Source organism: Haemorhous mexicanus, chromosome 8 (assembly GCF_027477595.1).
Source record: "Haemorhous mexicanus isolate bHaeMex1 chromosome 8, bHaeMex1.pri, whole genome shotgun sequence".
In the NCBI taxonomy this organism is placed as follows: domain Eukaryota; kingdom Metazoa; phylum Chordata; class Aves; order Passeriformes; family Fringillidae; genus Haemorhous; species Haemorhous mexicanus.
Genome location: NC_082348.1, coordinates 18,132,553 through 18,149,501, shown reverse-complemented (window position 1 = coordinate 18,149,501; position 16,949 = coordinate 18,132,553). Strand labels below are relative to the sequence as shown.

The 16,949-nt window shown below is 33.3% G+C and overlaps 1 protein-coding gene across 13 annotated transcripts in view; it reads left to right on the top strand.

Moving 5' to 3' along the window:
- Positions 1 to 16,949, top strand: part of LOC132330534 (sodium channel protein type 2 subunit alpha-like) — a 52,866-nt gene that overhangs the window by 18,353 nt on the left and 17,564 nt on the right. For all 13 annotated transcript variants that reach the window (XM_059852981.1, XM_059852977.1, XM_059852979.1 and 10 more), the window contains 7 exons: positions 581 to 819; positions 1,957 to 2,130; positions 3,376 to 3,732; positions 4,620 to 5,105; positions 14,911 to 15,031; positions 15,628 to 15,782; positions 16,770 to 16,943. In XM_059852981.1, coding sequence (XP_059708964.1) covers positions 581 to 819; positions 1,957 to 2,130; positions 3,376 to 3,732; positions 4,620 to 5,105; positions 14,911 to 15,031; positions 15,628 to 15,782; positions 16,770 to 16,943 — 1,706 coding nt within the window. The remainder of the gene's footprint in view (positions 1 to 580; positions 820 to 1,956; positions 2,131 to 3,375; positions 3,733 to 4,619; positions 5,106 to 14,910; positions 15,032 to 15,627; positions 15,783 to 16,769; positions 16,944 to 16,949) is intronic.

The following is a 16,949-nucleotide window of genomic DNA, read 5'->3' as shown; positions in this document are numbered from 1 at the left end:
GGCATGTGGACATCTCTGAACATCAGATACAAAGGGCTTTTTGAGCATTCCTAAGGTCATTCACACAATCTGAATGCTTAACCATGTTTCATGACACCTTCCAAGATATTACACTACTCAGTGGACTAATAGAGATAAAATAATAGTATCTAGGGGATTGCCAGAGCCTCAAACAGAAAATATAGTATATATTGGTATAAGCTTCATAAAGGATTGGTATAAGCTTCATAAAGGATTAATATTGACTTTTAATATCTGAAATTAAGATTTCTGCTGTAAGCAAGTTAAGTAACCTAAACTAAATGTCTAGATTCTCCCTACTGTCCTGGGAAAGACAAACACATTTCCCCCTTTAGACATTTGTCTCAGATGATTTAGTCTTTAGTGAATGGACTTCATTGTCCACTGGTGGTAGAGGATCTAAAATAAATTAGATGCCTTATTTTAAGGTAGATAAACATGGGAAATCTCATGTTAGTAAGAGCAGTTTATTTGATTCATATAATTTTTTCTCATATTTTAAACATAGACTTTAAGAAGATACATTTGTAATATTCATTTTTTTCTATTTTTTTTTCAGAGCTTGAAGAATCCAGACAGAAATGCCCACCATGCTGGTACAGATTTGCAAATACTTTCTTGATCTGGGATTGCTGGAGTCCATGGTTAAAAGTAAAGCATGTCGTCAATTTAGTTGTGATGGATCCATTTGTTGATCTTGCTATAACTATTTGCATTGTTTTAAACACCTTGTTTATGGCCATGGAACATTACCCAATGACAGAACAGTTTAGCAGTGTCCTTTCTGTGGGGAACCTGGTAAGTAGTTTGTCATGCACTACTTGATGTAAAAATACTCTTTCCTAAAATAAGAAACTTATAAATGTATTGTATTTGTTTAAATCTATTCCAAAATGCCTTTTTATAATCAGTTCAGAAATGGTATTTATGATTTTCACAGGTAAAGTGATTTTTTTACTGGAGCTTTTATCTTTCATGAATATATGTCTTTAACTACTATAATGGAATAACTGAGTATGTGTGGAAGTGCAGTCTCCACTGGAATGCCAGATTTCTTGACATCTACCTTGGGTTTTTTCTTTCAAACATTAAGGTAGATTATGCTATTTTTACCATGGTACTGATATAACATCACAGGAAATACTTTTCTTCTGTACAAAATTGATAAAATATTCAAAGTCATAATTTCTCCTGGAATTTTTTTTCAATTACACTACAGTGAAAATACTTTTACAAAAAATATATGCTCCCAAACTTTTTGTTGTGCTGCACAAACCACTGATCACTACACACTGCAAGAAAGTGTTGAGTTAAATCCTGTACTGAAAAACACTAAGATGCATTGATAATTCCACATTTGGCACTTGGAGATACTTCAAACAACATTATCACCCAGAAGTTCATTTTCCTAAAAGGAAATAGCCGTCATACACCATGGTAACTATGTGTGAAACCTCTATATTCTTACAAAAGGCACGCGACAAGAAACTCCAACTTCCCCTGTCTTCCCCTGTCTGTCTGTCAAAACAGACTTTAGAGAGTCTGTGCTTAGACAGTCTGACATTAGAGACTATCATCTTTTTAGACTGTAAGCTAGGAAAATACTTGCTGTCAAGTCTTCTTACTGGAACCATCCTCATCAAACAGGACTTAAAACACCAGGTCACATCACATCATCTGCTGGGTGGATAGTCCAGCACATATCAGGAAGCTGAACTGCTGACTGGTCAATAGCTTTTTATATGTTTATTAAATCTCTGTCCCACTACAAATCCTGATTTAGTTACTTGTTTTCAGTGTTTAGAAAAACTTAGATGCCATTTGGAGATAGCAATCACTTGGTTTTTATAGTAACAGATAAGAGAACTCATTGGATTAAAAAAAATTCCTCTGGTATATAAATTTCTCGTAACAATTCATTACATCTTGTTTTAGGTATTCACTGGAATATTTACAGCAGAAATGGTACTAAAGATTATTGCCATGGACCCTTATTATTATTTCCAAGAAGGCTGGAATATTTTTGATGGTATTATCGTTAGCCTTAGTTTAATGGAGCTTGGTCTTGCAAATGTTGAAGGATTATCTGTTCTTCGGTCATTCAGATTGGTAAATACCTTGATAATTAAATATTTGCATGCAATTATCTCACTCAAAAAATAAAAGTGCTGGTGCCTGCAATAATGACCATATTTTGTAAATATATATTACATACTTCAATGACACATTATTTTTTATATGTGCTTGATTTGCAAACCATGTTTGGTAAGTAAAAATTTAAGGTGTTTGAAACCTTTTAGTATCAAATTATCCTATCAATCTTCTATCCAACTGATATCCTTTGCCAACCTAACAATAATTGCTACCTTTTAAGAATTTTGTGAAGCTTTACACTGATTTCATTAAGAATAACAATAGCTGAATATCTGTGAAAACATACATATTGTCACCAGCACAAATAATCATAACATTTTTAGTCTTTATATTGTGAACATTACTTTGTGGTACTTGTAAAGAACTTTAGCAGATCCGCTCTTCACATTTATTTTAAGGGGCACCAACAATAAACTTTTAGTCACTGCATTACATATAACAGAATCATAATAAGCTGACTTTAAGATAACATTTAAATGAAAACATTATTGAACTTCTGCTAGAAATGTATTTTTTTATAGCAACTAGTATTGCGCACAAACTAGTTTATAAATATGTTTACTAGAGGTACAAGATTAATGATTTAAAAGCCTTTATTACCAATAGTTAGCACATATTACTTCAAAACCGTATCTCTAATACACAGAGCAGGAAGAACTGACTTAATTAGCAATATTTGGAATGGCACCCAACTTCACATAACCTAAGAGTTTGGGTAATGAATATTACTTTTAAGGTAATGTTTATGATTGGAATGGACATTGCAATGTCTGTATCAACTTAATTTTTTGCTTAAAAAAATGGCCTCTATCTAAGCATGGAAGGCCTAATGTGCTGCTGAGGGAATGTGGAACTAAGCCACCAAAGGTGTAGAGACGGTGATGAGAAGTGTAGAAACTTCTAAAATGTCTTTAAGAATTAATCAAGAATCACCTGTAAGTGGACGTTTAAAAATAGTAAAATAAAATGTCATACAAACACAATTTTTTTTTTTTTTTTACTATGTGCATCACTGAAATGAAATGATAAACAGTGCATTTTTGACAAATATTCCATGTTCCCTGCTTTATATTAAAATAATAATGTGTACTACAAAATAACAAATTAATCTATAGAAATTGGTTTGTTCTGCTAAACAACTTGTACCTAGCTTCTATCTTGTAACTAACACTAAAGGTTCATCTGTGTTTTTGTTTCCAGCTTCGAGTTTTCAAATTGGCAAAATCTTGGCCAACCCTAAATATGCTGATTAAGATTATTGGCAACTCAGTGGGAGCTCTGGGGAATCTGACCCTGGTGCTGGCCATCATTGTGTTCATTTTTGCTGTGGTTGGGATGCAGCTCTTTGGGAAGAGCTACAAGGAATGCGTCTGCAAGATCTCCAGTGACTGTGTGCTCCCTCGCTGGCACATGCACGACTTTTTCCACTCTTTCCTGATTGTATTCCGAGTGCTGTGTGGAGAATGGATAGAAACCATGTGGGACTGCATGGAGGTTGCTGGCCAAACCATGTGCCTTATTGTTTTCATGCTAGTCATGGTGATTGGAAACCTAGTGGTACGTGTTGAACATTTTTTTAACATTTACTCTGATGGAGATGTGCAGGACTTACAGCTAGGCAATGAAAATGTTTATCATCCTTCTGTTTAGAATTAAAAAATTAATCTGAATGTGCTAAATTTTGGGTAAAAACACATGAAGATTCCCTTTTCCTCTTTTTCATATGTTTCTGTACACTGATGTACTCTTACTGTAGGTACAAGCATTTAGAAGGAAACCAAAATGTCAACTCCAACGTACTATCATGGGAGTGCTGCAGCTAATTTAGAGGTGCTGTTTAATTTTTAGTACTGAACTTTCTGGATTGTTTACGTATGAAAAAAAAAGATGAAACCCAGAGTGATTTGTCATCCAGCTCAGAAAGGCCTTAAAAAGCTTCTAACTCAAGATTGTACAAGGAACCTTTATAGAAAAGTTTAAATTCATGCTGACAACTTAAAATGCAAAATTTCAATTGAAAAATATTGAATTGATGAGAACTTCCTAGAAATAAGTGTTCTAAAAGGGATGCACCATTTACACTTCTACTTTAAGTTTCTTCTCCTGTCAAAATTTGCAGTCAAAATTTCCTGTCTAAATTCTTTTCCTTTAATGATATTTTTAACATTATTTAAATTTTTGTAAAATAGAATTCAAAATGTTTGTATCTTAGTCATTTACCTGACCTTGTAATCTTGACATTTTACCAGCAAAAACTGTGCAGAGCCCCAGAAAGTTATTTATGATCTGCAACCTGCTCTACTGATTTTTTTAGAATCATAGAATCATTTACATTGGAAAAGGCCTTTGAGATCATCACGTACAACTGTTAACCTAGCACTGCCAAATTTAACACTTCTGATATGATTGTATTTACTACATAGCTGTATTCTCTCATCTTTTAGGTATTGAACCTATTTCTGGCCTTGCTGCTGAGCTCATTTAGTTCAGACAACCTTGCTGCTACAGATGATGATAATGAAATGAACAACCTCCAGATTGCTGTGGCAAGGATTCAGAAAGGCATAGATTATGTTAAAAGAAAGATACAGGAGTTCATCCGAAAAGCCTTCGTTAGAAAGCAGAAGTCTTTAGAGGAAATCAAAGCGCTTGAAGAGCTAAACAACAAGAAAGACAGCTGCATTTCCAATCATACTGCTGTTGAAATAAGCAAAGATCTGAATTATCTCAAAGATGGGAATGGAACCACCAGTGGTGTGGGCACAGGCAGCAGTGTGGAAAAATATGTAATTGATGAAAATGATTACATGTCATTCATAAACAACCCAGGCCTCACTGTGACAGTGCCCATTGCACTTGGAGAATCAGATTTTGAAAATTTAAATACAGAAGAATTTAGCAGCGAATCTGATATGGAAGAAAGCAAACAGGTATGATTTTTCATATCTTAAAAGTATTAAATTGTATTCATACATTTACACGTTTTAATTACATATTTAGAATTTTTTAAACTATAATATCCCATGTAAATATATTTAATGATTTAGAATTTTATGTATTACCATTCAAGAAAAACATAATGGTATAGCAGAGGATCCTTAGAGTTTACATTTTTAGTATTTTTTTAATTAAAATTTGGAAGATATTTGATTTTAAATATTAATATTTCTTTCACAGTTTTATGAGGTTTTAGGATTAGTAATCACTTGATAAAGCATTCTTTCTGTAGTACCTACATGTGATAAGAATGTATGGTATAAGGGTAAAAGGCTAAGGAACAATTAAGGAGCTTTGCATACCAAAGCAAACATAAGTGGAGAAGAAATATTTCTTTCAACATTTAGGGTAGTTCTAAAAATTAGCCCTGAGACATCACAAACCAATAATGAATTCTAGATTATCTAAACATTTTGTGAGTAATATTTGCACAGACTTAGGGTTTAGAGACTATGGCTGGCTGAAATAAAGTAATCTAGGTACCGATGAATGTCATGTAAAGCAGCAGCTCAAGTTATCCTGGAGAGCAGGATGACCTTGTAACATAGATGCATGCAGAAACAGCTTACTTTAAGTTGTTATGCTGTTATTATTGTGCAGAGTGGCAGAAGTTGGTCTAAAAAACCAGTGTCATGTGTTTCAAAATCTAAGTTGCTCAAATACCAGAAGTCATTGTGAACAGGTGCTAATGGTATTCGAGGAAAACTTTGTATATTGGGGTAGTGATCAATGATAAGCTAATAAATGCATTCTCTAATGCATTTAAAATCTAATTATATTCAGTGCCATTAGAAATTTAGGAACGTTGAGGTTTAAGGGATCAGGAACTATGGATAAATTTGTTTTCAATTAGATTAGAAGCTGTGATGTTATGTAATAACTCATTAGTCCAAAAGGGATTATTTACCATGAAGAAAGCTCTCCTCTAAAGAAGCCCTACATTCATGACTTTATAATATCTGACATATTTGCAATAATGATGTATTCCTCAGCAATATCAAACTTCACCACATTAGATTAATGCATAGCCATGAGCCAGTTAATCATGGTATGAGGGTTTTTCTAAAGAATATCAAGAGTGTGTGTTTATTTGCACCTGCAAAAAATGTTGCGCTGTGTAATAATTGTAAGATGAAGAGCAAGATATTCTATCATCTGAGTTGCTCAGTTATGAGACAAATAGTTTCAATGCAGATGTATAAGACAGCAGTAGTGCTTATCCATGGTAAATTTAGAACATAAGAGAGACAGGAAGTGTAAATTAAAAGAACAACTAGTATTAAAAACCCCCAAAATTCAGAGGGATTCTGGGTCTGAGAGTTAAGTGTTTTTCATATAAGCTGATCTAACAAAATTTGGTTTTCATTTCCAATGAACCTTTTGCAAAGTTTTCTATGTCCTTTTATATATTCTGATGTTTTTTTAAATGACATTACACTATACATTTTCTTCTGTCCTTGTGGCTAACTTTGATAAATACAATAATGAGTGCCTTCCTATTAACTCCGTCAATTTACAAGCCTAAACTTTCCTGAACATGTTACTTTTTCAAAGGTTTGTAGTATGCATTAGGACGTTGGGGGGGCTGTGCAGATACTGAATTTGTGGTTACAGGACATGTTAGCCTCTGCACTGAAGGAACTTGGGAAGTTCACATCCACACCCGGCTAGTCCTAGCCACTTTCTCTGGCTCAGAGAAGTTAGGTCACTGCTTGTGCCATAGGTATTATTGGTTTATTTCTCCTGTAAGGTAAATTGAATGGCTCAGTTCCCAATGTACTGCCATATATTCTATCAGAACTGCTGAGGAAAAACCTGAATGCAATGCAAAGGCAGAAACTCCTCTGCTTTCCAGGTGAATATGTGATGTATGTACACCCCAAGAAAATGGAGTAAAAGCCCTTCTTGATATGCTGACAACTTCTGAATGCCAATTTCTGGGTGACTTTCACAAGTCAATTGCTCTGTTCAACCTCAGTTTTGCCTGGTTCAGGCATCATATCTTTATCTTCTAAGGCCATCCTGAAGTTTCTGGACAGTAATAAATCAAAAGGGATTTTGCCCTTTTTTTAATGGACTATAATGGTACTAATGGTATCTATATGTCTTCAGGAAGAGAAACTAATAAGCAATTTGACAGTGAAAATTTCAGGTGGCTGTGGGAAATCCAGCAGTAAATGATGGATGGTATTTACATTAAGAAATTGTGGAGAAATTTTCAATAGGTTTAAGATAGATTTAGGACTTCTATGATGCTTCAGTATTTTCATAGACTGTAGTAGTCAATACCATTGGGAAACTGAAGCAATAATACTTCCATCAAGTTCTGCTCACACAAAACTCTCTATTTTTTAACTGCCTTACATGTATTCATACAGTGCAAATGTGCATATTGTGAACAGTATCTAATCAGACAGTATCCTGAAAATTGTGAATTCTGTATTAATTTCACTTTCTGTTCTGGATTCCTTATTCCATTCCTCCTGGATGATTTCTATGGAAAGAGGAGTTATTTTATTGTGTGCATAAAAATCCACTGGATTTGGAATATATGAATGGAAGTTCTGGCGTGTGACAGGAATTTGTGGCTTCCCAATCTTCTCCTGCCAAGTCAACAGTACTGCCGAATCTTTTGCTGCCTTCTGATTGTCTTTTAAGGAAGATAAAGAGCACATTGGTGCAGTGTTTAAGTTACCTCTCTAGAACAGTACACCATCACTTGCTTTGTTTTGCCTCTCAAGGGGTCCCACTGGGAAAACATTCCTGCTAGAAGGCCTGGTCTGCAAAAGGAGGGGTAAGAGATGGGACAGAACTTTCCCTGCCTTAACTATGGCAGTACTTAGCACTTAAAATGCCCTGAAGAGATATCCCCTAAAATAACATTTTATTTAACCACAGAGCTGTGGAAAGCTAGATCTGCACAGGAACTCTAAAATGATTATTTTTTCCTCCAGTGTCTTACTGACTGTCACTGATGTTGAGAGTAGAATGATTATTTGAAGTCTGTTATGCTAGAAGTGGGGCATAGCCTGTGTTTTCCTGAGGAATATACCAGGAGCAAGTAATTACTATAGACATTGTAACTGTGGGTGAGTGAGGAACAAATTGTAATATTTCTTATTTTTAATCATATACACTATAGTAGAAAATAACTCTAGCCATCTATCTTTGTTTTGAAGGCTAGCTCTTTTCTTTTTTTTTTTTTTCCCCTTTTCATGCTTTCATGGAAACCCTTTCTAATTAATTTGCAAGTTAATCACTTCCAAAATCTGCTAGAACCTATTCTGGAACCTGGTTGCAAAATCCAGACCTAAACAAGATCTTTCTAACACATATCACTAGAAATTTGAGGACACCTCTTTTTGGATGAATGATAACATTTATTAGATTATAAAGTTACTCACTGCTTTAGAGTAATAATTGGCTGAAAGTACCTGCAAGAAGTGAACATTTCATTGATACATTGAAGGAGGATTTTTAATTATCAGAAAAGAGAAGTGCCATTGACCCAATGAGATAATAATCAGAAAAGAAACAGATTTCTGCTCTGAAGAAAAGATACTCAAGATCATTACCCTTGAAGATTAAAAAAATAGAAATAGCTGAAGGGGATAATTTTGTGGGTTTTAACATTAGCATGTGGATGCTGTTTTTATTGTGAAATGAGTAAATATGCTAATCTTGCCAAACATAAGACTCCTAACTAGTGTATATTGTACACCACTTAACAACTGAGCTGATCGACAGCTTTATAAATATAGTTTTCCACAACATGGAAAAATAATTTCAAATATATTTCTCAGTTATGGAAAACTTATTTTACAACTAAAGAAATACATATACTTACAGGCCTCAGACATTCACAATTCCTTTCCATCTATAGAGTATGTACAGTAAATACAAATTCAGATTGGAGAAATAAGGCTATTCAATAGATTTTTGATGATCACAACAGATGATTTTGTTAAAATTAAACATATCCTTCATCATCGAGTCTACTGAAATTTGAAAACAATTAATTAATTCAGTTTTCTCATTGGCTTCATCAGGACTTTTGTGTCTAGATGAAGTGAAAAAGAAAAAAGACAAGAACAGAGTTATTGCATTCCCAAAAGATATTTATCTTCATAGGGCTTCAATCAATTTCTTAGCCTAAACAGACTCAGCAGGACTTCATCAATTTGTTTGATTTTTTTTTTTTTAATCATGTTTAAAATGTCCAGCAATGCACAGGTTTTTTTCTAGAACTGACTAGTTCTGGGACAGTATCTTCAGAAGTGACAAATTATTTAAGGTATAAACTAGCTGTGGTTAATGAATTAAACCATATCTCCAGATACACTGGCACTCCACTGTCCAGGCACTGATACAATCCTCTTTTGAAACAATGAGATAAAGATCATAGATTCAGAAGTGTATAGCATACTAAATCTGAACTAGAAACATTACATAATCTGATAATTCATCACATTTGAGTTGAAGAAAAATTAAAGATGTTTATTTTCATCAAGATCTAGGAACTCTACCATTATTAGAAGGTGAAGGAGGAATGGGAAGGCATACATCTCCAAAGTATTTTACTTCCTGTATGTACATATTTTTCAAATAAAAAAGGTAATCATATAGTCAGTTAAAAAAAGACTAGGACAGGAAATAAACAAAACTCTTAAAATTTTTATTAATAAGCATTGAGGACTATATAAATACAGGAATAGTTTCCAGATCTGCTAACCATGTCTTTGTTAATTTTATTCATTCCACTTTTATTTATGAATCACAATTTTTGTGTGAAGATTAGTTGTTCTAGCTTCTATATTTCTAATTTCTCTAAAATAAACTAACAAGTTCTGTAGAAAAGTTTGTTGAACATTTAAGGTGGTATGTATTTCCCTTTTTCCAGCTAATAATAAAATATTAATAATTATGTTTTAATTGTGTTAAAGCCATGTTTGAATTAGAGATTCCAAAAAGAGAAAAACTAGTGATCCTGTGTCTTGAACTTCACTACCTACCATTCTTACTTCTCACAGGGGTAAAACCAAGCTGGAGCAATCAAGAATGCAGCTCTGGTGCTTTTTAACCAGGTAGAGCAACGTGTCACCACTTTCACACAGGTTACCTAAGCAAGTTATACATATATATGTATATATATATATAATCACTTTTTAATGGATTTTGACTGGCCTGCATGCTATTCAGCTATGTACCTTCCCTATCCATTGCAAGAGTAGAAACATGCACAGCTGCTCTCTGCTGAGTCATGGGACTCACATCACAGCATGGTCAGGTGGGATTGGCAAACCCAACGTACATTTTTTAACTCCGCTAATGGTTTTTCTGAATATTTAAATACAGTATTTAGCAATAACTGCATGCTCTTCAGGTTTTGAAGTATGGATCATAAAAGTACTGGAATGTTTTATGCTCAAGAAGCCAAAGAAAAAGGGAGCATGCATAGTTTTTAAAAAATAAAAACAACCCTTTTTGATTCAGCCCTTATAAATGTAAATATTCAATGAAATGTGTTAAGTGGTTTTGAAATAATTACTGCCATGAGTTTAACTCCTTAATGAATAACATTTGAATTATTGCAGAAGCTACTGATGTAAAAATTACAGTTTTACTTTTAAATCTACAATGCACTGTAATGCAGATCTTCAAGATGCTACGAACTACACGCTATATTCATTTGGACAGTGCATATCTTGAGTTTTATAAACTGGAAGCAAAGCAAAGAGTTTCATAATTGCTAAAATTATACCTAGCAAATAACTCTCCCTAAAGAACTATCAAAAGCTAAACATTTTACAGCTTCTCTTTTCTTAAACCCCTTTTATAAATAGTGGTGTTTGGAATGTGTTTTACAATAGCGTTCCATAAATGAGTTGGGGGACTTATTTGTGTAAATTAGAAAGTCTCTGGAGGAGTCAGCATCATTTTTATAAAATTGCACATATATCTATTTATCCTAGGGATGTTTTTCATTATAGGCAAACATGCCATTGATGAGTAATTGGCAGAGCCTTCAGGAATAGTGACAGAAATTACAACACAGGAGCCAAAGTTACATGAAACTAAGGAGTTTAAGTGATTCTAGTAAAACGAGGTATCAAAATTTAAAGGGGATTGAGATTTCAGTCCTGTAGTAGGATTGAAGGCTATTTCCTTCAGGCAGATTTTCACTGGCTTCAAAAGGATCACCAAGTGGTTAATTTATTTACTTGATTATAGTATGGCATGATCTACCTATTGTGGTCTAAATTGCCCAGAGATGCCAAAAGAATTAATATTGGTGGGTATTCTGAAAATTCTCAGATTTTAATGAAGAAATTTTAAACCAAGATATGCTTCAAACACCAAATAAAACTCTAAGGAGAGAGATTTTAAAATTCCATTCTTAACATTATATAAAAGTCAAAGGTCATAAGATCTGAGATTTAAAGTCAGTTTAGAATCACTTTGTAATCACCAATCTCCATTATTTTATATTTTTCCACTCAATTACAGTGCAGCTTTCAAGACTGAAAGGATAAAACCACGTGGCTGAATTACTAAAGGCAATTTGTAATGGCTGAATCCTTTTATTTTATTGTCACTTGAATCATGAAGCCGTCTGTAAAGCTTAAAACTTCAGTAGCCTGCTCTTGCTCTTATTGAAATTTAGAAGAGAATCAAATGAGAGCAAGACTGGGTCTTAAGTGAATGCATTTTCTTGTAAATGGGCACATTAACACGCTGTTGGTCAAAGCTTGTTTTAATGATCGAAGCTGTTGATAAGAGATGCACTGCTCTGAAAGAACATTATGGAGGCTGATTATACATACATTAACCAAGTATTTGGGTGGGTGATGAAGCATTTTTTTCTTTTATATCCTACACAATAATATTTATAATACTGTTTTCAGAAAAATATAATCCCACTGAGATAGTCTGATTGTTTATTTTATTTTTGTGTGTGGTTTCCACAGTATTGCTCAGGCTTCTGCTCTAGTCAAGCATGTTGTTTTGCTGATTCAGGCCTTGAGAATGCTGCATCATAAGCAATTGCTTTCAAATGTTTCCTTATAAAGGAAAATGTGATATCATTGAAGATGCAAATAAATATTTACAGGGCATGGTGTGTTCTAGAGGCTGATAATCACATTTATGAGCTGATAAGAAGGTTGTGCTAATCCATCATGTATCTTGAGCTTCCTATTAGTTTTATTAGCTTTATTTCTAGAAAGACTATCATTAATGTCACCTTATTTAAAATGTATTGGTTCTTTCCTAATTTAGGGTCTTGAAGCAAAGAAGAGGAGTTTTATTAAGTAATGAGGTTTTTCTCCTAATAATGCAGTTGTTTGAGATTGTATGAAAAATAATGAAGAGAATGCTTTATGTGAAAATTACTGAAAATAATTAAAGTAGTCTTTGTTTGTACTGGTTATAAATTGCACTTCTGTCACTTGGTTTTAGCAACGATGCTGACAGAACTATCTGCAGCAGAGTTTACATGGGAAGATGCAGTTAAAAATTTGACTGCCTTTTAATTTGCACTCATAGATTTATAATGGATGCTTACTATGAACCTTTATCTTGCTATTATTAAGTCAGTAATTTATTTAATGATGATGGATCATGCCATGAATTAATTTTACTTTTCCTAAGTTGAATGTGACAGAAAATTAATTTTACAATATTTCAGTTTTATTTAATGAAGAAACTGCCTATCATTTCAATGTAAGGTTTCTTACTTCTTGGTATTTCCGTGATATACAATAAGAGAGTTAATTCACAAGTATTATTTTTAACAGTGAGACAGCTTAATGTGTGAATAATAAGTTGGTGCGCTAATAATGCTTAATATAGTGTACATTACTGGGTATTTTAGTGGTAAATGTAACAGAGAAAGTGAATTTTAAAATGTTCTCACAATGAGATACACAGTATTTTAACTTAGACTCACAGATTTATGTGCCCAGCAATAAAATTATTCCATTTGGAGGCAACAAGGCTGGAACTGTTTTACCTATATAAATTTTGCAAATCATAGAGAAAGTGCAGTATGAGAAGTGAAACACAGTATTTTTGGTCACAATGCAGTAACCACCATGGGAACTGGGGTCTGAGAGACCCTATATTGACTACATATTGTGTGTGCAAAAGGCAGCTTCTTGAAAATTATCCCTGAAATTATCCATCATTCAACATGATTTTTGTTTAAAACTTCATTCACATCATGTTAAATATGTGAAAACACTTCCTTACAAAGCTGTATTAAGATATTTGTGCCACTTCATTTCTGGCAGAAAAAGCCCTTAGCTGCCAATACATTTTCCGAAGAAGAGTTAAATAACTAGTTTTAATTTTCAGCAGTGTCTCTGGAGAAGAAGAGAATACATGGAAGTGCCTCTTTCAATAAACAAGTTGCTGTTTATTATTTGTTGCAAAATCTAAAGAGTAGGGGATTTTTATATTCTAAAAATGTCACTATCTTGAAAACTAAATGTGAAAAGTAGTTGATATTAAGCAGTCTCTCAACAAAATTGTATAGAAAGGTCTTGATACTTTCTAAACATGACCTTCCTCCAAAGGTCAAAGGACCTGATCAGTTCTGCTTAGCTAAAAGCACGAATCTACTCAGTGCTGGAATGCCCTTTTGTTACATCAGTACCTGCACAATTTAAAGTATTTAAGTGAGAGGTGCATTCTACATCCCTTGTGAAATTCCTATGAACAACTGCTACATGTGATAGATCAGAAGACTTTCACTGCCATGATTTCTTTAATGTTGCTTTCTGATTACAAGCCCTATTTCACAGTCAAAGAAAAAGTATTTTGGATTAAAAAATTACAACAACACAACAGTACTGTCAACTGAAAACAATTTACAAACACTATGTCTGATTATTGCATTTGATATTTGCAAATTTAGCAGTATATTCCTTTCAGAGTATGCTTTCTTAAAAGGGCAAAATTATGGGCAGTCTTGTGTGACTGATGAGCTGTATGATCTGATCAGATTTTTAATGTAGCTGGTAAAAAAATTCTTAATTTGAGTTATTTTTTATCACTCTCTAGTTCTTGCAGTTTTCAGATCTAGAAGTGCTTTTACTGTAGTAAGGACTATAGTATTCCACTGTACAAAAAAGCAGTAGAATGATAGAAAAATTTGGGATGGAAAGTACATCAGAAGGTCTCTGAAAAAGCACAGGAGACTGGAATGCAAAGAAGATGTTTTTTAGCTCTGGTAATTTTTGCTTTCTGCAAAAATTAAATTGTGCAGAAATTTGCCACTAAATGTCATTAAATTTACAACTTTTTAATCCAGATAACATGTATTTTTGTGAAAGTATCATACATAGTGGACAAGAAGGTATATGTGCAGATTTGTGTTAGTTCATTTTGCTAGGAAAACTAAGACACATTTCCAATGTAATCCAGCATAATAGTAAAGAAAATTAAATAACTTGAGAGTGTGGTGCATGCAAACTCGCCAGTATTAATACTACTCAGAATACTTCACCAGTCATATACATGGATCAGGTTAGTAGCCAAATTATCTTTAATTATTCCCTATGAGAAGATAGACTGGGAAACAGAATTATAACATTACTGTGGTTTTACTTTTAATTACGCATATTTATAAATTTGTCATTCATTAAAAGTTAGACTGGCATGATTTGATTCAGTATCATTTTTTACAGAGTATGTATCTAATGAGAAAAAACTTGTTCTGTGGAACTTTACTTACAGAAACTAAATGCATCAAGCTCATCAGAAGGCAGCACTGTTGATATTGCTCCTCCTGGAGAGGGCGAGCAAGCAGAAATTGAAAGTGAAGAAGCTCTTGAACCAGAAGCCTGTTTTACCGAAGGTTGTAGAATAACTGTTGACTTAGAGATGTATTACTAAAATGACATTGTTACTAGGCACATTTAGGTTCTTGAGGGTTTCAAATATAGTGTACCTTCATGTCCTCAGAAATAAAATAAAAAAAATTTTTAGCCCAGAATGCTGGAAATCAGATGAAAAAAACAAGGTTTCCCTAGGCTTTGAGTAACTTCATATATCTGGCCACTGCATACAACTTGTAACTAAGAAACTTCCTTAACTTTTCTATTGATAAAATGCTTTTCAGCTATTTGAAAGGGCCCTTGAAATTTGGAAGAAATAAATTTTTGTGTGACTCCACCAACAAATAGAACAGTTACATGCTAACAGTCAAAAATATTGATTTTTTAAAATTGATTTCTTTCATAATTAAGCATACCATTTTCTAGTTTCTCTACAGATTAGTTTTCTTATTTCAGATATTCATCATCCTGTGTGATGTGATAGCCTATTCATCATTCCATTTACTTTTTAAAAATCGTATAAAATTAGTAAAAGCTGCTAATAATATATATTACAGTAAATATTGACTTTAAAGTAATTGGCTTTTGGATACTAACATCTCTTCATCTAATGCAGGTTGTGTACAGAAATTTCCATGTTGTCAAGTAAGCATAGAAGATGGTAAAGGAAAAACTTGGTGGAATCTTAGAAAAACCTGCTACAGCATAGTTGAGCACAACTGGTTTGAGACTTTCATTGTATTCATGATTCTCCTCAGCAGTGGAGCACTAGTAAGTAGAACAAAATTGCAGATGCTGAAGTATTAAAGATCTCTTAGGAGCAAAAATCAAATTTGCTTCAGAACGACTTGCTTTGCTTGTAGCTGTATAAAACTCCCTACATTTCATCATTCCAGAATGGAATGAAACTTGACACAAACTTTAAAAAGTTTGATACATTTCATATGCACTTTTTTAGTCATGCTTTTGTCTTGCTGCTATGAAATGGGGCCATTTCCTCTAAGACAGCTTGGCTCCTCAAAGCTTAAATTGCCTGCCAATTTTCAGCATGTTTGTCAAGAGATTTGAGTAAAAAGGGCTATTGTTAACTGTGACTATATAGCTAAATATATGTGTTTTACTATTTAATTCCTCCTAGTCTGATCTACTTTTTGAATTTTGCTTGTGAAAGACCATACTAAAAAATGGAATAATTGCTTCATTCTATTCCTGTTTTGAAGGCAGGAGATATGGAAGACTGAAGCAGCAAATCAAACATAACAGCCACTATCCAAAAAGATTTGCATTACACAACTTTCCAGCTTCACTCAAGCTGAACATTTGCTACAATATCAATGTGCATAGTTGTACATTCTAGCAAATACATTGCTTTTTAATTTGATTTTTTAGACATAAGTTTTATCTAATTGCTTTCTAGAAAGCAATATAAATATCTGTAACAGATATATAAGAAAAGGGGGATTTTGTGTCTATGTGAAAGTTTCTTAAATACCACAGAGGATTAAAAAAAATGCAGTGAGTTTCTTTCTTCATTCATTAGTAAAATAGAATATTTTAAACATTTTTTTTCAACTCCAGATAGGTCTCCTATTTTTCCAATTAGTACTATGGTTAAAGATGGAAAACATATAAAATAAGAGAATGAAGAAAAACACGGGGAAATATTAGCTCTTCTCTAATTATTTTTTATTCTTTATTCCTTAATTTTATCATGTATATTCTGTGAAACAGGTGTAATCCCTCAATATATTTTTACAGGCTTTTGAAGATATATACATTGAACAACGCAAAACTATCAAGACCATGCTGGAATATGCTGACAAAGTTTTTACATATATTTTCATTTTGGAAATGCTTTTAAAATGGGTAGCATATGGTTTTCAAATATATTTTACTAATGCCTGGTGCTGGCTGGACTTCCTGATTGTTGATGTAAGT